We start from the raw sequence: 23,013 nt of genomic DNA, 5'->3' as shown, positions 1-23,013 counted from the left end.
ACAGCACCGCTCAGAATGCCTGTGCAGCTGAGCCTCAGAACAGATGCAGCAGCTAGAAGTAGCATCCTGCCCTGCCCAGCTTTAGTAAGAACTGCACCAGGGGTCCTCAGGTCACTGGAACTGGGGGGCCAGCGGGATGGTTGAAACAACTTAAGGGTGTGACCCCCAGCCCCTGTTGGGTCAGGCCTAAGCATCCCCTGCCGAGGAGGCACCTCCCCCGCCTCTAGAAACAGCTTGTCAGGGCTGGGGGAGGGGCCCTGGCCTAAAGGCCTGTCTTGCAAAGAATGACTAATTACAGGAAGTAGAGGGGGTACTTGTCTGGCCAAGGTCCTCCACCCAAGCACACCACATACCGCCTCTGCTCCACGCCCAGAATGCACGCCAGAGTGAGCACCTAAACTCCAAGCTGAGCCCCCTCCTCAGCCCAAGAAAGGTTCTCTGTCCCCTTGTCCTTAGGCTGGAGCTCTGGCTGTCTCCTGCCCAGTGGGAGGGGCAGAGGCCTCTGGGTGGGGTGTGAGAAACAGGGCAGCTCCCCCAGACCAGGGCCACCTCACACACCAGGACATTTCAGCACATCCCAAAACCCCAGATCCTCAGCACACCTCAGCCAACCTGACAGGATGCTGAGGCTTGGGTAGTGACTACACCTGGCTGTGGGGAGGGGTCACATCAGGGGGGTCCTCAGGTATCAGGCCCCCTCCAGCCTCACTCTCAGGCCAGCATGGACCTCAATGGACCTAAAGGCCCTGAGGCTGCGGCTGGGCCATAATTGGTCCTTATCCTGGCCTGAGACCTCAGGATGGTGACCCAGAGAGGAGGCGGGGGGGGGGGGGGTCAGGAGTAACATTCCCAGCCCACACCCAGACCAAAGACACGTTTTAGTTAATTCAAGAAGTCATCCTCAGAAAGCAGGACCCAATATGTAAAAGACACAAGTGAAGTTTAATCAGGAAACCCAACCTCATACGTCTTCTGTGAGAGGCACAGCCCTGGACCTGTCTTCAGATTGGGGGGTGGGGGCGCGCACAATGGTCCAGCCATTTCTTGCCTCCACGCCCCTGCCTTTGGCCCAAAGCTCTGCCCTCTTACCCCCTTCATACCCTCTGGCCACATGGGACCAGGAAGGAGGAGTGGAGCCCTGAGAATTCGGGTCTGGGGTCACTGACTTCCTCACCCACACCTCCCGGTCCCTCCAACACATGATGCCCACAGAAGAGGGTCATGCCCGGCACCTGCAACAAGGCCGGACACAGGCTGCTGGGAGCCAGGGCCACCCTCGGGGCTGAGGCAGGAGTGGGGCAGCAGGTGGACTGTCCTCAGGAGGAAAGTTGAGAGGGTCTCCATCCCCCACCAAGCAAGTGGCCCCACACCAGCACCCTGAGATCAGACTGTGGGGTCTGGGACCTCATCGGCTCTTCACCAAGACCCTGTAGAGTGAGAAGCTGAGAACGGCAGCAACGGCAGCCCCGACGGCCCCCAGCGCCACCCGGAGCCAGAAGGAGGTGGCGTGCAGCTCCCCGTGGACAAGGTGTCTGCAGGAGAGAGGGGAGTCTTGCTGCTGTAACCCCACCCCCGTCTCCTACAAAGTCCCAGAGCCCCACTCAGCTGCTTTGTGTCAGTGCCCAGCATGGCAGTACCCCCAGACTAGAGGGCAGCCTGTCAGGCCAGGCCCCGAGGGCCCCGCCTGAGCATCGGCACAGGCACCAAGGCCCACCCTGCAACCTTGACTGACTCCAGTCCTGACACCACAGCTGTGCCACTCTCCTGGGACAGGGAGGGGTCTCCCACACAGGGGCTTCGATCCTGGTACCCACGGGAAGGCGGCCATTGTGGCGAGCCGGGTGAAGATGGCCGCGCGGGGCTCAGCTGGGCCGGCACAAGAGAACAGGGCGGGGGCGGGCAGCCGGTGCCTACGGCAGAACTCAGTTGGAGACAGACCAGGCAGCAAGACGCCTTCGGGCAAGTCAGCCTTGGAGGAGACGAAGAGGCACGGGGTCTGCCTGTCCATGTAGTGGCGCTGCAGGGGGAGGGGCCATGTGAGTGTGCTGGGGGACACCTGCCCACAGCTCTGCTATGCAGCAGGGCCCCCAGGGTGGGCGGGACCTTGCCTTGTAGACACTGGCGCACAGCGAGAAGGACCTGGGGTGGCTGCTGTCAAACATCAAGCAGGCGATGTCACAGGTGGCGTCGGCCGAGGCGGTCAGGAGGCTGTCTGCACCCACCTCACACAGCTGAACAGAAAGGGTGGCCTCAGAGGGGCACAGGCTAGGTCTCCCAGGGCCGCGTTGGGCGGCTCCCTCAGCGTGCACGCTCTAGGCCTACCCTGGGGACCCCGCACTCACGATCAGGTACTTCTCCTGCCCGTTGACCTGCACGGTGTCGATGGTGTAGGCAGAGGACTCCCCGGCAGGCTCCCCAGCATCCTGGTGCAGAGGAGGGACGCCCCTGAAGCTCACTGCTTGGACTCTTTCCAGAACCCCTGCCCCCCAGGTCCACGCACGGCACACATGGACACTCACCCCCAGGCCATGGCCAAGGAAAGCCTGCAGGAAGGAGGACTTGCCCACTCCGCGGGCCCCTACCACCTTGCACAAGAAAACGTTTCTCTGCGTTTGTCCCTTCTCCTGGTCCAGCCTCTTCTCCCGGGTGACTGTGGGCAGGGAGCAAGGATGAACGTGAGGGAGGGGCTGCCAGGGAGGCACTGGCTGGGGGCCGGTGTGGAAGCGGGCACCCACCTGTGATGGCGTGGGCCTGGGAATCCTGCTCGCAGAGGGTGGGGAAGCCCAGGTAGCCAAGGTGCTCAAGACAGTGCTGGACGTCCAAGTAGGTCACCAGACTGGGGACGGGAGAAGTGGGGATGTGGTGTTACAGCAGGGCAGAGGGTGAGGCCATGTCTCAGTGGGTGAAGGCTGCACTTACGTCCACTGGCAGAGATACCCGTGCAGAGGCAACCGACCGGCCTCGGTGCGGACTGTGCGAGGGAGCTGGGGGCCCCAGGGAGCAGCAGGAAACACGCTGAAAAGGCTCTGCAGCTCTGCTGGCGAGAGGGCGCCATCTCGGTCCTGCGGGCAGAGGAGCTGCGGTGACATGTGCGGGTGGGAGGCCAAGGGGGTCTCAGTGGGGCCCAGCGCCCTCACCTGGTCATGCTTCTCGAACATCCTCTGCACAAACTGGTAGCCGCGGTGGTTGAGCTCGGTGCTGCATCCGGGGGGCACATGGAGCCTGCGGGTGCCGGGATGGGGGTGGAGCTGTGCACACCTCCTTGTGCTCCGCAGGGCACCTCCTCCGAACACAGGCCATCCAGGCAAGCAGAGAGTCCCCCCGCCAGGGAGAGACGCCCCGATGGCCCCCAGCACAGGGTCCAGGAGCCCCAGGCCCCATCCGACACAGATGGGAGGCGAGCCCTGAGCCCAAACGCCACTCACGGTGGGCAGAGGTAGTTGGCCGTCAGCTCAAGCGAGTCGCCATAGCCAAAGCGCCTCAGGATGGTCCACGTGGTCTCGTGGCGGCCTCGCTGGATGAAGAGCGTGTTCAAGAAAAGGAAGCCTGCTCAGGAGAAGCAGAAAAGGGAGTAACACCAGGCACAGCCCGGCCCTGCCCCACACCCCACGCCCGATGTAGGCAGGGTGTCGGGCCTCACCGTCCAGGGTCAGCCGGTCATCCCGCACGCCTCCTGCCACATTCTTGCTCACCACCACCTTCACATCCTCCAGGGCCTGCGGGGCAAGAGGGTGCCCGAAGCAGGACATCTGCTTCCGAGAGAAAGTCGCCGTTAGTCAGCCAGCTGCCCTCTCCATCCGTCACAAGGGCAGCCAAGGCGTGGGGTGTGGCTGCAGCTGGGAGGGTGGGTACCGCCAGGAGACAGAAGGGGGCGCACCTGGAAAGCATTAAGCTCCTGGTCACTGAGCACCTGGTCCATGTCCTGGTCTGAGAGCCTGAAGATGCGTGTAAGGGCCTGGGCGCACTCGGGCATCAGCTGTGGGGACAGCGGCTCAGCACCCCCACCACTCCCTCCTGCTCGCCCTCCCCACCGGTGCCTTCAGCCCACCTGCTTGGCCTCAGGGTCATAGAGGGGGGCCGTGGGGTGTAGCACGGCCTTCTGTGCGTAGTAGAACAGCTCTGAGATGTTTTTCAGGTTCTTCGCCGAGCACTGGGACACGTGGGAACAGACTCAGAGGGGGAGGCAGGCAGGCCCCCTGTCCTCGCCTCTGCAGTCCTGGCACCCCCGGGGCCCTGCCTGCTCACCTCCACACAGGTCTCGATCTCAGGGAACTGGCTCATGATGGGCAGCACAGCCTCCATGGAGCCCCCCGGCCGCAGGTCCGACTTGTTGCCCACCAGGATAATGGGGACCCTGGGGGAGAGACCCATGGTCACCAGGGATCAGGGAGCTGGCGGGGCCCAGCCCCCCTCCCCGAGTCCTGCCTATTACCTGGGCCCCCTCTTGGTATCCCCATTCACCAGCGGGATCCATTTGGTTCGGATCTGAAAAGTAAGACCTGGCCATGAGAATGGAGGCCTGCCCGGCCCACAGTTCCCATGTGGAACTCTCACTTGGCTCGAGGAGAGACGGGGGAGACTGAGAGCCAAAGTCACGGCCACTGGCAACAAGACCAGTGGGGAAGAGCAGCGGGCAGGTAGGACCTCATCTGATCCTAGCAGTTCCCAAATACCCACAAAGGGCCTGAGATCAGCAACTCCTCCTGCAGGCCTAAGAGATTCAGACGCAAGGCCATCCACGCTCTCGGCGGGAGACAGGATCATGGGAACTCGGGGGGAGCTTTGGGGGCCGTGGCCAGGATGGCTCCGTGAAGCTCCCCAGTGGGGCCAGCCACGGGTGCAAGTTGCCCAGAACCCGGGTCAACTGAGCGTCCGCCTGTGGTGTGTGCAGAGAACAGGTTGATGACCAGGCTCGGCGCCAGTGACAGAAAGCTAGGATGGACAGAGAGTTCCCTTGCTCACCTTCTCAATAGTGGCCTCCTCAGACACGTCATACACCACGCACACCACGTTTGCCTGTTGGGGGCAGGGAGAGGGACTGTATGGTGGGATCTGAAGCTCCCTGCTCCACTCACAAGCTGGACAGCACAGGGCTCAGAGACTGGGGAGCCCACCCTTCCAGCTGCTCCCAGGCCGAGTCACTGGCTGTTGGCTAGGCACACCTCAGGCCAGCTCTTCCCTACCCACTTCTGCTGCAGATGTCAGGCCCCAATACTGCAGCTCTGGTCAACGAGTCCCCTGAGGGCTCAGGACACAGCCACCCTTAAACTTGACCTCCCAGCCCCAGCCTCAGCCCTTCGCTCCCTGGTCACTACAGGCAACAGCAGACAGAGGACAGCAGCACAAGGTAGGGGATGATGGCAACACAGTGGCTGCGGCCTGTACCCTTGCCCAGTGGCACCCCCAGGACACAGCAGATGCTGCAGGGGCAGCACCCCTACCAGGAGCTTGGTCCAAGCACAGGTCTTCCTGTGCAGAGGAGAGCAGAGAGCTAGCTGTGCAGCCCACAGCCCTGGTCATGACACCCGGTGCAGCCCAGAGGCCCAGGACAGTGGGCTGGACTAAGGAGTGGGGAATGGGGGTGCTGGGCACAGAGTTGCCCAAGGGATCACTTTCAAGGACTTGGAGACTGCTCCCCAAGCTCCACCAGAAGAGGGAAGGCTAGGCACGGAGAGCTGTGGGCTGGCCAACCACGCATGCAAGAGGAAGGAATGGGCCTTCCTCCTGGCTCCCAGCAGAGTGCATCACAGGGACCCCAAAGACACTCAGTGCTAACAGGTCACAACAGAATTAGCGAGGCTGCAGACATTCTGGGCACCTTAATCCAATCCCTCAGAGGCTGAAGCCGATCAAGCCAGGGCAGCCATATCCCCAAGGCCTGAGCCCTGCACTCCCTTCCCCAGGACCCACCGTACCTTGTGAATCTCGTCCTGAAGCTCCTCGACCGTCTGCTCAGCCTCTGGGTGGAAAAAGAGACCCTACTGCAGACCTGCCGGAGATGCCCGCTCCTGGGCGCAACCGCGGGCGGGCGGCCCCTCTACCTGAGTAATCCACGATGTGGGTGGGCACCTTCTCTGGGGTGACGTCCGCGGGAATGGTGATCTCTTCTGCCCGGGGAGGGACCTGGGGCAGACGCAGCCGTGAGGACAGCCGGGAAGGGCGGAGGGCGGCGGCGCCCGGACCTGGGCCCTTCTTGGGCGCGGGGGCGCGCTCGGCCTTACCTCCTCGGGAAACTCCTCGCCCACCAGCGACAAGATCAGCGACGTCTTCCCCACCTGGGCTGCGCGGGGCGGCGCGGTCAGCGCGGCGGCCAAGGTCGCGGCCCCTCTCCCCACCCCGGCCCCAAGATCCCCGACCAGGCTCGACCCCCGCCTGACCCAGGCCCAGGCGCCTACATACCCTCGCCAAGCAGCAGGATGCGCACGTCCCGCTTCATGCTGGCCGCCGGGAGCTGCAGTCCGACCCCAGTGCAGGCCCGGCCCCCGCCCACGACCCCGACCCGCGCTGTAGCTGCGCCCGCACTTCCGGCCCCCGCCCGCGCAGCCTCCCTAGCGAGGAGGGCGGGCCAGACCGGCCTAGCTGCCCGGCGGCGCCACCGCGTGGGCACGCCGGGCACTGCCAGCGCCGCGCCGGCCAGGGGGGCGGGGCCTTTGCCCAGTGCCGCCCCGCCCCCGCAGCTCATGCAGGGGTCAGGATCCCTGGCAGGGAGCAGGAGGTCTGGAGGTTGGGCAGAAACTGAGCTCAGGCAGTCTGGAGTGACCAGGAGACAATGCCTCAGTGCAACACCCACATTTATTTGAACTGTACAAGGTAGAAACAAAAGCCCAAAGGAAAAGAAACAATAAGCACTTCATACATGCTCAAGGTCTTGATAATTTGCACACACTCCTGGGCAGCCGGGTGTGGAGGGGTGAAGCCCACCCAGCCATCCTGGCCCAGCACAAGGCCCCCGGCCAACCCAGCTTCTCAGCTGAGCCTCTGCCCAGGCCAGGTGCCCGGCTGACCAGCAGGGCAACACCTGACCCCACACTCCCCACTGGGGGTCAGTGGCCTGTGACTTCCCACACCAGTATCTCATTGTGGGCCGCCGTGAAGAGCAGCCGAGCAGATGGGGCAAACCTGCACAGCTGCACCGAGTCATCATGGCCAGCAAAGTCCTGCACGGCCCCCGACGCACAGTCCACCAGCCTCAGCACACGCTCTGCTGGGGGACAGCATCGGGTGGGCTGGGACAGTTAGGGTGCCGTGGGCCCTGTGCCTGTGTCTGTATAGTTCCAGGACCCAGGGTTCCTCCAACCCACCCTGGCTCTGTCTCCAGCTGGGGCCAGTGCCTCATTGGGGGAACCTGGCCCCCCACCCCCCTCATTTCCTGACCCTACCCGAAAGACTCCCCTGGAGCAGGTGTCCTCACCCCACTTTCAGGGACGAGGGGTATGGCTCAGTGTGGGGGCACAGGTGTACCCACTGGGCCTCACTCAAGACACCAGCACTCACCAGAGAAGCCAATGGCCATAAGGTGGGCCCCAGGGGACAGGCTCATGGACACAGCAAAGAAAGGCAGTGGGATCTTCTTCATCACCTGCAGACAGCAAGCGTGAGGCACTGGGCGGGGGTTCCCGTGGCCCCGAGACCTGTCCCTCCCCAGCCCCGGGTCCCTCAGGCTCCCAGAACCACATGGAGGGGTGCATGTGCCTGCTTCTGGCAGAGGCTGTAGAAGATGACCTCATGGTGCACGCTGAGGCCCGCACACACCAGCAGCGCCTCATCCCAGGGGCAGAAGGCGGCGAGGGAGGGTGGCGGGCAGCTGGGAACCTGTGGAGGGCACAGCACATTGTGGCAGGGTGGGGGGGCACCCCGCCCGCAGGGCCACCGGGACTCTTACCTCCGTGAGGGCGGGCGCTGGGAAGCTCAGCCAGTCCACGAGCTCACAGCGGTCCTGCAGCCAGTTGGAGGCCCAAACGCTGACCTGCTGGTCCCCGCTGGCAGCCAGCCACAGGTCCACACCCTCTGCCCCGAAGTCTCCATACTGGGGACATAAAGGCTGGTAGGTGCCGTCTGCCCTGCTCTCCCATCCCCTTCCCTGCCAGCACCCTCGGCTCAGGCCAGGCCCTGCAGGCTCACAAGGCTACTTCACCTCTCTTCTCGTGCTCTGGATGGTGCAGATCGGGGCTCCCCGATGGTCATTCAGCACACGGAAGGTCATCCCCGTGCGAGGGCGACTCACAGCCACGAGCCCATCCCTGTCTCCGGAGAGGATGGTTTGACCTGGGCGAGGCAGAGACCAAGCTGTTACTCGTGAGCCCCTAGCCCTCAGCCCAAAGGTGTGACCTGGGCCAGGCAGAAGCCGTGCTGTCACCGTGAGCCCGGCCTCACCATCAGCAGAGAAGGCGATGGCCGTCAGTGCAGCCGAGTGGGGATGCATCTTGAGCTCCATCGCTATGAGGGGGATGCTGAAGAGCCGCAGCGTGCCGTCACTGTAGCCCGCTGCCACCCACTGCTGCTCTGGGCGTTCGCAGGATGGGGGGCTCCAAGACAGGCAGAGGCAGCTCTGGGGACCCACGGTAGGAAAACATTAGCACTCCCCTGGGGAGAGGGGAAGGGGCCCAGGCCCAAGGCCACAGACAGACACCAAGGCTGGACGGAGGACGAGGCTGCCGGAGTCCCAGGCGTGCACCCCAGCCCCAGGCGCCCCCCCAAGTACCTGGCTGAGCACCTGGAACTGGATCAGCAGCTCCATGCTGGCCACGCTCCACACCCTCACGCTCCCATCGTCACTGCACGTGGCACAGTGGGACTCGCTGGGGCTGAAGACCACCTCGTTCACCTGTGAGGAGTCACCACCCTACCTGAGGCCCATGGCCCTCGAGCAGAGAGGAAACACAGCATGGCCAGGTCATTCATGAGAGCATCCATCTCCCCCTTGAGCCTACCTGGCCCCGGCCCACCATGTGGCACAAAGAAACTGTCCTGACCTCCCTCCCTCCCAAGTGTCCCCACACTAGACCTGGGTGGAATCCAAATTGCAAGAAGCCCACCAGTCAGTTGAACTTGACCATCCACTTGCTAGGACGTCACAGAAGGAACTGTCCTGACAGAACCTAGAACACGGGACTCCCAGGGGGGCCACTCCTGGGCCTCATCACAGCAGGGGGGGTGGGGCTGAGATTGTCATGTGTGTGTGTGTCATGTATATCAAGGGAGAAAGCAGTTGTATGATTACACAGAGTCAGGATCTCTGGTGTAAAAAAAAGGAGACAGAAAAAAAAATTAAAATAAAAATTAAAAAAAGGAGACAGGCCGTGCACCAGTGAGGTGAAACAAAATATCCGAGTCCTGAATGTGAATTTCAAGCATTAAGTATAAACTCCTGATGCATTTTATCTTAGAAAAATAATAATTTAGGTCTGTTTGGCTGAGAAGTGATGGGCCCCTCTGGGCCTCAGACCATGACCTCTAAGCCCATTTCCCACTGGAGGGGCCCACAGGCTCTGGAACAGCCAAGTCCGGTCTTGGGCGGAGCTGCAGAGGGAGAGGCTGGAGCACCTGTGGTCCACAGAAGAGGGGGACCACCAGTGACCACCAGCTCAGGTCAAGAACTCAGCACCCTCGAGCTCATGCCCTGGTGGGTGGATAAACTCATCCTATCTGTACCACAGAAGCATATTTAGCAGTAAATAGGAGTGAAGCACTGACACTCGCTACAACTCAGATGGACCTTGAAAACACGATGCTCAGTAAGAGAAGCAGATAGAAAGCACCACAGAGTGTGTTTCTGTTCACAGGGACCATCCAGAACAGGCAAACCGACAGAGACAGAGTCGGTGAGCGCCTGCCAGGGGCTGGGTGGTGAGTGTTTAATGGCTGGGGGGTTTCCTTCTGGGATGAAAGTGACTGCGGTGTTGCACAGTTCTGCAAATGTTTCAAAATCCATTGATGTTACATGGGTGTGTGGCCCACAGATTATACCTCGACATAAAGCCATTACCAAAGAAAAAGGAAACACGTAACCCTCACTACCTCACACAAGAGTTTCTTTGTTGGCTACTGTTACGCCTGAACAAATGAACGTAGAATTTTTTTAAAAAGACTCAGGAGCCAACTTGAAGACCCTGCCACCAGCCAAGGCCAGGACTCCACGAGCATCAAGAGAAAGTGACGGTGGGGAAGCCAGACCCACATTTCCACCCACCAGCCCTTAATAGCTCTCAGAAAGTAACACATTGACTGCTGCTGGGGGGCCTGGTCCACGAGGGAGACACTCATCTACCTGTGCCCTGTCCCAGCCCCGGGAAACCTGAGAGCTCTCGAGGCCACTTCCCTTCTGAAAGAACGAGGGATCTGACTACTGCCACCTGCAACTCCTGCCGCCAGACAAGGGCATCACTGGTGGGAGACACAACGCTCCCAGAAGGAAGTAACGTTGGGACTGGCTGGCCCTGACTAGACCCTGGCCCGGCTTCCAGACCCCTCGGACCCCAGGGAAGCATGTCCAACAACGGTGGTGAAAGACTCCAGGGTGGATGACCACTTTTCTTCAACACGTAAATTACAAGAGAATAAAGTGGCGGAAAAGAGGAAGGGTCAAGAAGGCCACAGGGCCTGGGGCTGCTGCACGTGGACACGGCATGGACCCCATGCCCACGGGGAGGGGCGCGTGGTTCCAGGGGTGCAGCTGGTCCTGGGAACGCCTGGACACTCGCAGCTGCGCTTGGGCTGGGAGCACCCAGGGGGGCGGGGACGGAGGGAGTGCACGGCAGCTGCCCGGCTTGTGCGGGCTGGGATCCCCTCAGAAATCCTTGGCGGCAAGCCGGTGGCCCAGCGGCCTCACCTTGCTCTGGTGGCCGCTGACGAGGCGGGTGCTTGTGCCCTCAGCCCAGCTGACGTACCAGAGCGTGCCCGCCGTGGTGCCCACCACACCCATGTCCATGCTTTCGTGGAAGACTGCACTCACGACGGCCCCGTCAAGGGTCAGCTCACGCTCCATAAACACAGAGCTAGACCTGGAGGAGCAGGGGATCAAAGGGGTGGCAGCAGCGAGAGCCGAGGGAGCCAGGTGGTTTGGCCCACGGGCCCTGGCCTTGCCCGAGCATGTCCCCTGGGGGACGGGCCCAGCTGGCAACAGAGTGCCAGCTCCCAGACACACTGTAGACGCTCACCTGGCCCTGGAGCCCTTGCGCCTCAGCTCTGGTACGGCCCCCACGGCCCATAGGCGCAGCCGCCTGGTGTTGCTGCCACTGACCAGACGCGCGCCCGAGCACAGCAGTACTCCTGGGGGACAGGAGATGCCATGAGCCACGTCCCCAGATGCCTGGGACTCAAGACGGTGTCCACCGCCCCAGCACTGGGACTCCCAGGGAGAACCGAGCCCCAAGCTGTCAAGGGCCACGGAGGCTCCGTCAGACACCCACCGATCTCACCGTCGTCCGCCTCCCAGGCCAGGAAGCAGCAGCTGGCACACATGTCCCAAACACACACCTGGCCAGCACTGGAGCCGCAGTAGAGCAGGGGTGTGGTCCCGTAGCAGAGCGAGGTCAGCTCCCACCCCCCCACCTCCTCAGGGATGGGCTCTCGGTGGACCTGGAGGGACACGAGCACAGTGTGGGTCAGCGATGCCCTGGGGTCCAGCCAGACCCCATCCTCCAAAGCCTCCTCTGAACCCTGGCACCTGGAGGCTGACATCGCCCCCACGCTGCTGCAGAAGCCACAGGGTGACGGCACCCTGGCCCACGCAGGCGAGCTCGCCAGCGTCCCAGGGGTTGAAGGCCATGCCGTATACTGGCTCTGGGAGGCACGTGGAGGACACAAGCTCGTAGGTGGCCATGCTCCACAGGGCCAGGGTGCGGTCGCCATAGTCCCCTGGGGGAGATGCAGAGTGACCACGTCAGCTGCCCAGGGTTCCCAGGACAGGCAGGGGAGTCCAGAGACCACTGTCCTCTGCCCCCGCCCTGCTGACCCAGAGTGACGAGGAGTCTGTCGTCTGGTGAGAAAGCCAGGGCCTGAACAGCAGTGTCGTGGTGAGAAAGGAGCTGCCGACAGGAGCCCCCTGGCACGTCCCAGACACGGATCTGGCAGCGGGAGGCAGTGCTGCTTCGGCCTGAGGCAGAGGCCAGCACCTGGCGGGCAGGCAGGTGGGTGGTTAGCAGGGAGGGTGCAGTCCACGGGCCCGTTCCCGCTCTGTGTAAAGGGCTGCTCTGGAAGCGAGAGCCAGCTGCACGCAGTTCAAGGAGCCAAGCTCCGAGGCACACCTTGGCCCTGGGCATTCAAGGCAGGCTGCAGGACAGGCACCTGGGCATCGTGGCTGAGGGCCAGCGTGGAGATCTCCTCAGGGTGGCCAAGCCAGTGCTGCTGGACACCAGAGTGCAGGTCCTCCACCACCACCAGGCGACCACACGTGTAGGCGAAGAAGCCTGTGGGCAGGGAGGAAGCGCCCGCCCCGTCAGCCCCACAGCCCCAGGCACTTGTGCCCACACCCCCAACCCCACCCCAAGGAGAACTGCTCACAGCAGGAAGTGCCACCAGGAGGACACGCCCGTCCTGCAGCCCAAACCACCTGCGGGCCCCTCCATGGGGCCTGGCCTAGGGGTGGACAGAACTGAGCCCACCCTGCAGCGTCTGGGCCACGGCCCCCACCTGTGTCTGGCCTCCAGACCAGGTTGGCGCGCCCGTTCCCGTTGTAACCCATGACGGCCTTCAGGTGCAGCCGCTCATCGCCGACAGCAGGGAAGGAGAGGCCCTGTGAGGAAGTGGACCCAGGACGCTGGCACCGGCCCACCCGGCCCAGGCCCCCAACCTCAAGCTCTGCCCATCAGGCCGGGCGTGGGACTGAGCCTTGGGAGATGCATGCTCCTGGGAGGAGGCAAACGGCAGGTACGTGGGCACCAAAGTCTGCACGCGGTGGCCAGCGGGGCTGGGAGCCTGGCATGCAGCATGCAGACAGGGAGGCAGGAGGAGGAGACGGGGAGGCGCCTGCCAGGGGGGAAGTGAAGGGGAGCCAGGACCATGGAGTGAAGTGAGTGTGTGGGCTTAGCAGGACACGCCTGGGTCCAGTCACTGCGTGACAGTGAGAACCTAAACCAGTCCGGTGAGAGCATGGGGCTCAGGGCAGAGGGGTGACCCGTGGGGCAAGTGCCAGCAAGGCCTGGGCTGCTGTCAGCTCTGGGAGCTGCCCCAGGGAAACCCCAGGGAGCCTGTGTCTACCAGGGAGCAGGAGTACCCCAGACACCACAGGGCCATGCCACCTGGACCCCTGGGCTTCCAGGATATCCACTGGTGGCAGGGCCTATGAGGATGCCCCACCCAGCCAACCTTGGGCAGCAGGGAGGCCTTGTAGCGAGCTGTGAAATGCCGATAGAAGTCCGGGCGAGTGGGGGGCTGGGCCCTGGCTCTTCCAGTGCTGCAGGCACCTGTCAGGGAAGGGAATGAGGCTGTGAACCCCCAGGGACCACACAGTGACCCTCCTTGCAGGCACCCTGCCCTGGCTGGTCAGACGCTTGGGTTCAAAGGGTACAGATGAGCCACGTCCCATCACCCACCTGGCCCAGCAGGGGCCTTGGGCTCTCCATTTGTCCTGTAGGTGACCATCCCTTGTCTGCCAGGGGCAGCCAGGTCTGTCCTTAGGCCACCTGGAGTCCACGTGGTACATGCACCTGGGCCCTGGTCCAGTTATGAGTGACCCTGCCCCACCCTGCTGCCCCTCCCCTGCTTACTGGGCCAACCACGGGGATTGGGAGGCCTGCCAAGGTCCCAGGGGCCCCCCATGGCCCCCCAGGCCCCATCACCGGCCCTGCCAGCCTCCTTCTGCACCAGCACAGGTGGGCCTGAGGCCTGGCGGAGACCCTCAGGGCCACGGCTCTCATCTGACACGGAGAAAGCGCCTGAGGAGGGTGGGGAGACAGTGAGACGAGGGAGCAGAGCACCCCCATGCCCTTGCCCCTCCCCCAGGCCAGGAGCAACAAAGCATGTCAGGATGGGAGCCAGGAACACATCCCCTCCAGGCCCTCCTAGGACCCCTGCCCTCACCATCATGGTCCTTGGGGGGCCTGGCACAGATGTCCAGCCAGGGTGGGGACGCCTGGGATGGCATGGGCACCTGCTGCCGGGGAAGCCCATTGGCCCCGGACACCATGTCCTCCAGCTGTCTTGTACCCAGGCCTGAGGACGGAAGGAGCTCGGCTGAGCTCAGGGCCTGGGGAGGGCAGAGCAGGAGGCGTGCCCAGCCCCTCACGCCCAACCAGCTCTGCATCGGGACCCTCAGGAAAAGAACAGTGCTGTGCACCCACAGCGGTTACAGCGCCAGCACCAGACATCACCATGGAGACTGCCAGTGTGGTGGGACCACTCACCAGCTTCGCAGGTTGTGGGGGCCCCGGGAGAGCCTTGGACACTGCAGAGGTGACAAGAGAGATGGTCGGGTGGGGCGAAGGGGTGCAGAGGAAGGCCTGGCAGATGCATGTCGAGGGCAGGAACTTGCCTTCCTGGAGGGGACTTCTCAGAGGGCGCCAAAACGTCCCATAGAAAGATGGCGTCTCCCACACTAAGGAGCTGCTGCTGGTCGGGGGTGAAAGCCACGGCCCGCACAGGTTCTGAGTGGCCGATGTACACCTGAGGGCAGCAGTGTGGCAATATAGAGACCACTGAGGCACAGCTGGAGACGCCTGGCCACCAGACTGCACACTGACCAAGAGGACCTCGTGCAGTATCAGGCCCCAGCAGGCACGGGGTAACTTCAGGGACTGTCCTCCACCCTCCTTCTTACCCGCTGTGCGCCCACCCAGGGCACACACCTGGCAGCCAAGGCCACCCTGTGCTGAGTAGTCCCACACCTTGATGGCCCGGTCAGCGGCTGTGAGCAGAAAACGGCCATCCCCGCTGAGAGCTAGGACAGAGCAGGCCGCAGGGGGGACACAGGACAGCTGGGAGAGAGAGGGATTGCTGAGGGAAAAAGTCAGAGCACACAGGACCACCAGTGGGGGAGCCCCCTTCTCACAGAACACAACCTCTAGGGAGCAGCAAGCAGCCCTGGGCCTCCCCTCCTCTGGGCACTGCGGGCAGCAAGGCCAGAGCCGGGAAGGCGGGGGAGGCCAGGCCACCAGCCGCAGTCTTGGGCTCACCTCCCGGACCAAGCGGCCCGACGTGGCATCTAGCACTGCAACCATGTTAGAGGACGTGGACACCAGCAAGTGGCCAGGGGGTGCAGGGCCAAAGCAGACGGCCACAGCTGAGTCCAGGCAGCTGCCAGCCAGGTCCAGAGTCCTGATGTCAACCCTCAGCAGCTGAGGGAGAGCAGCAAGTGTCCTCACCATGACCTCCGGCCAGAGCTCGAGCCCCCAGAGCTGGGGCCCGGGCCGTGGGCGGCCTTGGGCACCCATCCGGCAGGCTGCCCACAGCTCACATGTCCTCTGTGCCATGAGGGGCGCAGGGCCCAGGTCCTTTCTGAAATGAGCATGGCCTCCCACCCAGGGAAACACGCAGCTGCCAGGGTCAGGGTGCCCACAGGGTCTGTGGGCCAAACTGGCGTGACTCCACCCTCACTGCACACAGGGAGGGTTCCAGTTGACTCACCTCATCCAGTGAGGCTGTGTCCATGACAGTCACCGTGTACTTGGAAGGACCCACAAAGGCCAGCAGGTGGCTGTCCCCACTGACCACCAGGGCACTGGGGCTCGGGCAAGCCTCCTGGCACACCACGTTAGCTGCCGGCATATGGGGACAGGCAGTCAGCTGGGTCAGGGTAGGGGTGGGGCACCAGAACAGACACTGGTCAGAGACCTACTGTTGCAGGCTGGGCAGGGCAGATCCCACAGCAGCCAGCCCATGGGGCCTAGATGTGAGAGCACCAAGACACCAGTGGGCACCACGGACTGCCAGGAAATCTGGGGGTTCTCCGAGTGACCACCAAGTGACCATCTGGCTGGCCCGAGTTACAGTGGCCATGGGAGGGGGCTGACTCCCCTGCTGGCCTGGTGCTCAGGCTTCAGGTACTCACTTCCTCCTGCGGAAGGGTGGCCACAGACTCTCACTGACCTTCAATCTCGGGGGGCTGGTGAGTCCTAAAACCACACTTGGCTCTGGGGGTCTCAGTAGTGCGACTGTAGAACGCAGTACCACAGTCGGTGGCGACACGTACCCCCACCCCCGCAGGGACCTGACCAGGGGATGGCTGGGAGGCCAGAGTGGGGCTGGGGCTGGGCCTGGGGGCCTGACCTGTCACACGAAGGATGCGGCACTGGGGCGCGCTGCTATGGTACTGGGCCAGGGAGCCCCGAGAGCAGGAGCTGAACAGGAGGCTGCCGTCGGGGCTGGCGGCCAGGCCGGTGATGGCTCCGCGGTGACACCTGCACACACGAGACACCGTTGCCTTGCCCCTGAGCTGCACCGTCCCAGACCTCCTGCAGAATCCCGGAGGGGCAGCAGAGGGCGGGGCTTCCAGTAGACGGCCCTCCCCCATACTACCCGATCTCCCATACTCCCCAGGGGACCCACAAACCACTGGAGCTTCCACCTCGATCGTCTGTGGGGCCAGAGCCGGCTGACCACCCACCTGTGCTCCACTAGGACCTCGGTGGTCTCCAGGCTGAAGGAACGGACGGCCCCGCTGCTAAAGCCACAGAAGAAGGTGGGCTGGGTAGGGTGGAAGGCAACAGCACACGGGGCCTCCTCCGGAGACACGAAGTCGTACAGCTGGAGGACAGGGCCATGTGAGGGCGGACAGGCTGGGGCAACCAGCTGGCCACAAGGCCCGAGAGCCAGTCTCTCTCCAAGTGCCTTGAACCTTCAGGCCCCAAACACAGGCAGAAGAACTCAGGGCCCCACCCACCGGGCCTCAGTATGGCCTGCGGCCCTCCAGTCCCTCCCTCCTGGCTGGCTTCCCTCCGGCCACACCCCACCTGCTGCAGGGTCGCTAGGTCCCAGATGCGGACAGTGTGGTCCTGGGACACAGTGGCCAGCTGTCCCCGGCTGCTCTCAGTGGCAAGGGCCAGCACCGGGGCGGCGTGGGAGCGCACCAGCACGCTGTACTCCCGGGACAGGATGTCCAGGAAACCCAGGTGGCCCGAGGAGGTGGTGGACAGCACACGCAGGCCGTCAGGGCTGACGCAGACGGAGCTGATGGGGCCCTCATGCTCTGCAGGCAGGGTGGGTTGGTGATCGCCCAGGCCTGTAGTGGGGTGGGCCCGGAACCTGGGCCAACTGGGGCAGGCTGACCATATCCATGCTGTGCCTGTGCCCAGCCCCTCTGCCCAGGACACTGAGAAATGCACTTCCCTGCTGCCTGGAGCCCCATCTCCCTGTGAGCTACAACAGGTGCCTCCCCTGTGACCACCCACCCCTGGGCTCAGCAATGGTGGACCCCAGCTCAGGACACAGCCCCTTGGAGCCCCATGACTGCCGTCCAGCCCGGGGACACGGCCCTCCTGCGGCAACCCTGGTGGCAAGGTGATGTCGAGGCCCCACCTGCCTCCAAGAGCACAGAAGAGAAGTCCAGGGGCCAGAGGCGCAGGTAGCCGTCCTCGGAGCCCATGGCACACTTGGCCTGGGAGATGCTGAGGCTGCTGATGGCGATGCCGGGGCCTGGGAAGGGGGAGGCACGGTCAGCCCAAAGCATCAGGGCCGCTCCTCCCAACACAGCAGGGCCCACCTACCTGAACTGAAGGTCTGCTGCTGTGGGAGGGGGCCACCAGGGGTCTGTGTAGGCAGGAGGCGGCGAGCACACCGCACAGCCATGCGCTGGTGGTCAATCTCCAGGATGTGGCCGCTGCGGCTGCAGACGTAGCTGCCCAGAGAGGCAGAAGTAACAAGTGAAGGCGGAGGGACCAAGGAGCGGGGCAAGGAATGGGCGGGCCCTGGCCATTAGGGGAGGCAGGGTGGGGCTCACAGTATATGGCCGTCCTGGGCCTGCCTGAAGGCCAGGTCAGTGAACTCCAGCGCGTGGTGCTCCCCCAGGTCCACAGGGCAGGAGCGCAGCCCCCCACCTCGCAGCCGCCACAGCCGCACGCTGCCCCGCCCGCACGATGCCATCCTGCGAGGGGTAGGAGGTGAGCCAGGGAGGAGGGGCCAGCTCACAACTCGCTGGTCCCAGCATGGAGGATGGGCAGGCGGGCAGCCAATCACCTGGTTTCATCGAAAAAGGCCACCTCGAATGCCTGGATATCAACGTCACTGTGCACCTTCGTGAGGATGACGGCCTCTCCGCCTCGCCCCACCTGGGCCGTGCCCCACACCACCACAGTCTGCAACAAGTCCACGCTGAGCACCCACCACCCGCCTGGCCTCTCCCACAGAAGCAGGCGCGTTGGGCTGCAGGGGGTGGGAAAGTTGGCCCCTGCGGCCCGGAGGAACCTACATGTGCCCACCCGGGGTTTCCACAGACATATGTATGCAGAAAGGAGCAGGAGACACAACCACGAGTGGAGGAAAGACCCCGGGTGAAACACCCAACTTCAGAGATGCTGTCATGTTAAACACGCCCAGCTCAGGCGTGGGGGACTTGCCACCGAAGAGGGTGAGGCCGGTCGAGGCCGGTCAGTCAAAGGTCAGCTCCATCCACGAGGGAGTGAAACAGACACTCTGGCAAGTATGGCGCAGTGGTGCCCGGCGGGGCTGGGGGAGGCCTGCGGGGGACCCTTGCTGCCTGCCTGCACCCCAGGATGGGCTGCCCCACCTCCCCCGGCCTGGCCTGCTTACCATCCGCCCGTGGCGGTCCTTGCCGACACCACAAAGCACCTCCCCACTGTCAGAGAAGCTGCAGATGGAGAGGTGGAGGTCAGTGTCGCAGGCGCAGCCCCCACCCCCCTCGGAGACCCTGCACCCACCTGAGGGAGCAGACGGTGTGGACTGGGCTTTGGAAGAGGGACAGGCACTCCCCGGTCTGGAAGTCCCAGAGACGCAGCATGCTGTGGGGCCGTGCCTGGGCTGAGGCCAGCAGGGAACCGCTCCCGTCCAGCGCCAGGGCAGAGACCTGGGGGGCAGCAGGGTGAGGGAGGGTGTGTGCCTGCAGAACAAGCCACCCCTGGGCCAGGGTGCCCACCTTGTCTGTGTGGCCAAGGAAAAGACGCTGCTCCCGGGTGCTGACACACAGGACGACGATGATCGCATGGCAAGGGTACACGACGGCGGCCCCATCCCGGGTCCACAGGGCCTGTGCACAGGGGCCGGAGGCTGAGGTCACAGGCTGGTCGGCTTCGTCCCCCCACCCCAGCACTCCGCCGAGCCCCACACACAGGAGTCAATGGGATGCATGTGCCAAAAGAACAGAAAGAGCTCGGGTGCACGTGCGCAAGGGCAGGGCTTCCTCTAAGCCCTGTCCGCAACACAAGAAACTTTGGGATTCAGGTGACAAAAGGCCAGAGAGCCCACAAAGACTCGGAGTTCGTGTCCTGGAAGGCCTGGCGAGCACACAGCCTCCTCTCCTGCTGCTGTTCCTGCAGGGTCCCACAAGTCTCGCCCATACCCGGCCCCACTCGGCTGGACAACACGCGTCAAAGCTTTAAAGGGTGAGCAAAGGCTCTCAGGTCTCTGGAAGCTTGAGCGATCGGACCAGCACCGACCCGGCTGGTGTTCACGACACAAAGGGACGCCTGCGACGGGATGTCATCACGTCAAGGAAGCACCGAGCGTGTGAGGATGCGGGCAGGGCTGGGCGTCCGCAGCGGTGAAGGGACCCGACGCCTGGGGGAGCTCGGCTGTCCACACAGCCACCTCAAGGAAACACGGGGTGTGCCCACTGTCCCCTCTGTGTATCTGACACTTGCACGACCCAGCAAGAACAGAGTCGGACCCCTCACCCATTTGGTGCTGTGACCCCCAAAGCCGATGACCCCCTTGAGCCTCAGGACCGGATCCGGGAGGAAGCTCTGAAATAGGCAAACTCACAGTGAGACCCCGAAGTGGCGAGGCTCCTGTCCCACCAAGGCTGCCCCACCCAGAGCTGGTGCCTGCCTCCCAAGAAAGCCACCTGGTTCTTCTGCCAGCTGCTCTATGGCAGGAAACCAGAATTCCAATCACATTGCTAGACCCTCCAGGTACCCCAGTCCTGCGCCTGCCTGGAGCCTAAGCCCGCCCCCCACCAAACCACTGGGGCTGGGGTCAGGGCACCAGCCCCCTCCTTACTCTTTGTTGAAAACGATTCTTGCCCAAAGCCACCTCCTGTTGGTTCTGCTTTCTGCCAGGAGACTAGATGGGAAGAGACCATCTGCCCCACGCATGTTCCCAGTGGACAGAGGCCCAGCAGCCCTCCACCCACACCTCGTCCACATCCCACCCCCCTCGGTGGCACAGTCCAGCCCCACCTTCCTTGGGAAAAGCACTCACCTCTTGTGGGGATGCATCCTCTGGGGCCGTGGGCTCCACAGTCGTCTGATGCACAGACACGTGAAGGCTGTCACTGGCCACGTGCTTGTCAGTAGCCTCCACCCAGGCCAAGGGCTCCTGGCTACGGCCACTGGGGCCACCCACACTAGAGACCTTGGAGCGCTCACAGGACACACTGATTTCTGGAAGGGGCCTGGGCACAGAGGGGGCCTGGCGGGACTTCGGGAGGACAAGTGCCTGTTAGCACCCTGTGGCCACCACCCTCAGCCCCATCTCCAAGGGCACAGGGCACTCACGGCTGTGGGGCCACGCTTCTGGACCATGAGGGCCAGGCTGTCCTGAACAGGCTTGCTGAAGGCCGCTGGGTGAGGAAGAAGCCGCAGCACAGGCCCCGCTAAGATTGCAATTGAGAAGAACCCACTGAGCAGAGTGCAGACAAGCCTGTGAGAACGTAGCCACAAGGCACTGGGCAGGGGTCAGCAGTGGGCCCTGACCTTGCCCACTATGCAGGAGGGAAGCCACAACAACAGCTGTAGCCTACCCTCCCGTGGGCCCCGGCACCGCTTCCCAGTTGGAAAGCTTGAAGCCACCCGGCACTCTAGTCGGAACCTCCCACACTGGGTCTGGGGCCTCGAGACAGCCTCCCCTCACCCTTGCAGGCATCATGCTGCTGCATTCACCTCCCCAGATGCAGCATCAGGCCCCCCTCTCCCGCCGAGCTCCATGGGCCCTTCAGGCCTGAAGCTGGGTCACCGCTGGTCCCACAGGCCCACCTGCCTCAGAAGGGGAACAGCTCTTCTGAACTGCCTCGGAGGGTGTTTTTGAGCTGTCGCTTGGAAACCTTGACGGGGTGGAAGGACAGTCAGCTTCCAAGGGCGGCCCTGCCGTCCCTCCACCCGGCCGCCCTCATGACAGGCAGAGCTGCTCACCGGATGTGGACATAGTGGTCGTGCCAGCTCTCCCCTTTCGGCACCGGGAATGCCATTTCTCGAGGTATGGGGGTGATGGGCAGTTTTGCACACCGGGCTTCAGCGACAGTGACAGCTACGAAGAGCAGAGTCCAAGGAAGCCCACCCAGCTCCCTCTCCCAGCCCAGACAAGACAACACCAGGTGCCAGCCAGCAGGGCACTGCCTGGCCACCAGCCCAGCCACCCTCTCCCCCAGTGGCTGCCTTGGGAGCTGGGAGGCTCAAAGATGGTACAGCATGGGCATTTTCACCAAGTGCCAGGGAGGGTGTGGAGGCCAGCACACAGGGAGTTAGAGCAGGTGGGCTGCAGGCTAAGCACACCTTTAGCCCTCACCGGGATCGAAGCACAGGTCGCTGGTGTAGAGGTTCCTGACCAGCAGGCTAGCACACAGCCTGATGCTCTTGATGTGACTGTACCGTCGGTTCAGGTAGACCAGCAGAATGTCGTGCAGGTCGAGCTGCAGGCAGGTCCAGCGGGCACCAGGAGAGCCCACACCTGCCAGGTGTGCAGGACAGGAGCAAAGGTCAGAGCCTACCCTCACCAACTGGCCCACAGCACTCTCTGTCCTCGGCCTGTCCCCACTCTCATGGCCACAGCCACATGCCCCTCCACCCAGGCTGTCCCTGGCCTGCCTCCCCGCTGAGCCTTCTGGCTGCCTGCCTCTCCCAGACCATCTGTGACCCGTTCACACCTCATCTGCATGTTACCTTTCCTGGGTGTCCCAGTCTCACAGATGAAAGGAAACTGAAGCCATGTGGCTGTGGACTTGAACTCCTTGAAGAAGTTGGAGAATGACACTCGGATGACCTGGCTGCCCTGTGGGCATACAGCATGGGCGTGAGGAGAGGAGACTGCAGCATGAGTGCAGGGCCCCCACCGGCAGCTCCCGCTCTCCAGCTTGTAACCTCGGTACACAGGTCCAGGTGAATGACAAAATGCTTGGCGGGCAGGGGCCGAAAGAGCACGTACAGGTAGCGTCCGGTCAGCCCCAGGGACTGGGTGCTGGTTTTGGGGAGCTGGATGTAATTGCCAGCAGAGACAGGGCCCCGCACGCGGTACACCGTGCACTTGAGGGTCTTGTCCTGCAGAGAGACACGGGAGGCATGGCGTCCCGCTCAGCTCCACGGAGCGCCAGGAGGGCTGCAGCAAAGCGGCCCAGGAGACAGAGGAGAAGCCGCCGCTCCTGCTGCCAGGTGCCCCGGCCCACTTACCGTCACGACGGCCACGTCGCCCTCTTTAGAGGACCGCTTCCACTCGTCCACCTTGAAGTGTCTGAAGACGTTGAGGAACGGCTGCTGCCACACTGGGGGACACGGGGGCGTGAGGTGCCAGACCCACCGCGGGTCGAGGGAGGGGGCCGGGGCAGGGTCTGCGCGCTCCCCAGCTGTGACAGCCAGCGCAGCGCGCGGACTGGGCTCCGGGCGAATCTCAACACCAACCCGTCCGCGGCGGCGCCGGATCTCGGGCCCCAGACCCCGGCGCCCGGCCCCGGGCCCCGAGCCCCCGGCCCTCCCGCCGCGCGCCGCTACCTCTGGCCATGGCGCCGCCGCTCGCGCTTCCCGCCTCGGCCACCGCGCGCTCCACGCAGAGCACGCAGTGCGCGCCTAGCAACGGCCGCCTGGCAACGACGCCACTTCCGCCGTTACGGCGGCAGGGCACGTGATCGCGCTTCAGGGTCGGGGCCTGACACGTGACCGCGTGACGGGGCGGGGCCTGGTGAGTGACCGCGCTGGTGGT

General features: G+C 63.7%; 2 protein-coding genes across 17 annotated transcripts; both read right to left on the bottom strand.

Annotated features, from left to right (window-relative positions):
• Positions 1-923: 923 nt before the first annotated feature.
• RHOT2 (ras homolog family member T2) lies at positions 924-6,507 on the bottom strand. Of its 16 annotated transcripts, XM_060124520.1 has the most exons (19): positions 6,400-6,495; positions 6,222-6,280; positions 6,042-6,123; positions 5,916-5,959; positions 4,963-5,016; positions 4,433-4,485; positions 4,246-4,354; positions 4,049-4,150; positions 3,878-3,976; positions 3,641-3,749; positions 3,426-3,546; positions 3,138-3,222; positions 2,920-3,062; positions 2,736-2,836; positions 2,520-2,650; positions 2,343-2,423; positions 2,109-2,231; positions 1,815-2,017; positions 924-1,532 (listed from the first exon to the last, which is right to left on the bottom strand). In XM_060124520.1, the coding sequence occupies exons 1-19, from the start codon at positions 6,434-6,436 to the stop codon at positions 1,406-1,408; spliced, it is 1,863 nt and encodes a 620-aa protein (XP_059980503.1). In that variant the 5' UTR covers positions 6,437-6,495; the 3' UTR covers positions 924-1,405. The 16 variants fall into 16 exon arrangements, 13 of the variants coding, with proteins under 13 accessions (XP_059980503.1, XP_059980502.1, XP_059980499.1 ...); XM_060124519.1 differs by having other exon boundaries at positions 2,140-2,231; positions 5,916-5,957; positions 6,042-6,280; positions 6,400-6,501; XM_060124516.1 differs by having other exon boundaries at positions 5,916-5,957; positions 6,042-6,280; positions 6,400-6,498.
• Positions 6,508-6,773: 266 nt separating this feature from the next.
• Positions 6,774-22,889, bottom strand: WDR90 (WD repeat domain 90). The gene is made up of 44 exons (XM_060124527.1): positions 22,806-22,889; positions 22,488-22,579; positions 22,182-22,358; positions 21,984-22,092; positions 21,610-21,771; positions 21,237-21,351; positions 21,081-21,148; positions 20,604-20,701; positions 20,308-20,526; positions 20,107-20,169; positions 19,782-19,850; positions 19,025-19,135; positions 18,810-18,955; positions 18,682-18,739; positions 18,109-18,227; positions 17,873-18,016; positions 17,640-17,770; positions 17,452-17,568; positions 16,887-17,155; positions 16,541-16,680; positions 16,204-16,334; positions 15,562-15,692; positions 15,111-15,272; positions 14,784-14,912; positions 14,471-14,601; positions 14,343-14,383; positions 14,020-14,151; positions 13,707-13,874; positions 13,533-13,622; positions 13,306-13,403; positions 12,631-12,733; positions 12,286-12,407; positions 11,954-12,113; positions 11,666-11,856; positions 11,409-11,577; positions 11,157-11,268; positions 10,829-11,000; positions 8,702-8,824; positions 8,374-8,548; positions 8,135-8,265; positions 7,883-8,026; positions 7,693-7,812; positions 7,495-7,579; positions 6,774-7,204 (listed from the first exon to the last, which is right to left on the bottom strand). The coding sequence occupies exons 1-44, from the start codon at positions 22,813-22,815 to the stop codon at positions 7,044-7,046; spliced, it is 5,598 nt and encodes a 1,865-aa protein (XP_059980510.1). The 5' UTR covers positions 22,816-22,889; the 3' UTR covers positions 6,774-7,043.
• Between the last annotated feature and the right edge of the window lie 124 nt (positions 22,890-23,013).

The sequence above is a fragment of the Lagenorhynchus albirostris genome, chromosome 15 (assembly GCF_949774975.1).
Source record: "Lagenorhynchus albirostris chromosome 15, mLagAlb1.1, whole genome shotgun sequence".
NCBI classification, from domain to species: domain Eukaryota; kingdom Metazoa; phylum Chordata; class Mammalia; order Artiodactyla; family Delphinidae; genus Lagenorhynchus; species Lagenorhynchus albirostris.
Note: the sequence above shows the minus strand (reverse complement) of the source record. Positions and strands in the feature narration are given on the sequence as shown.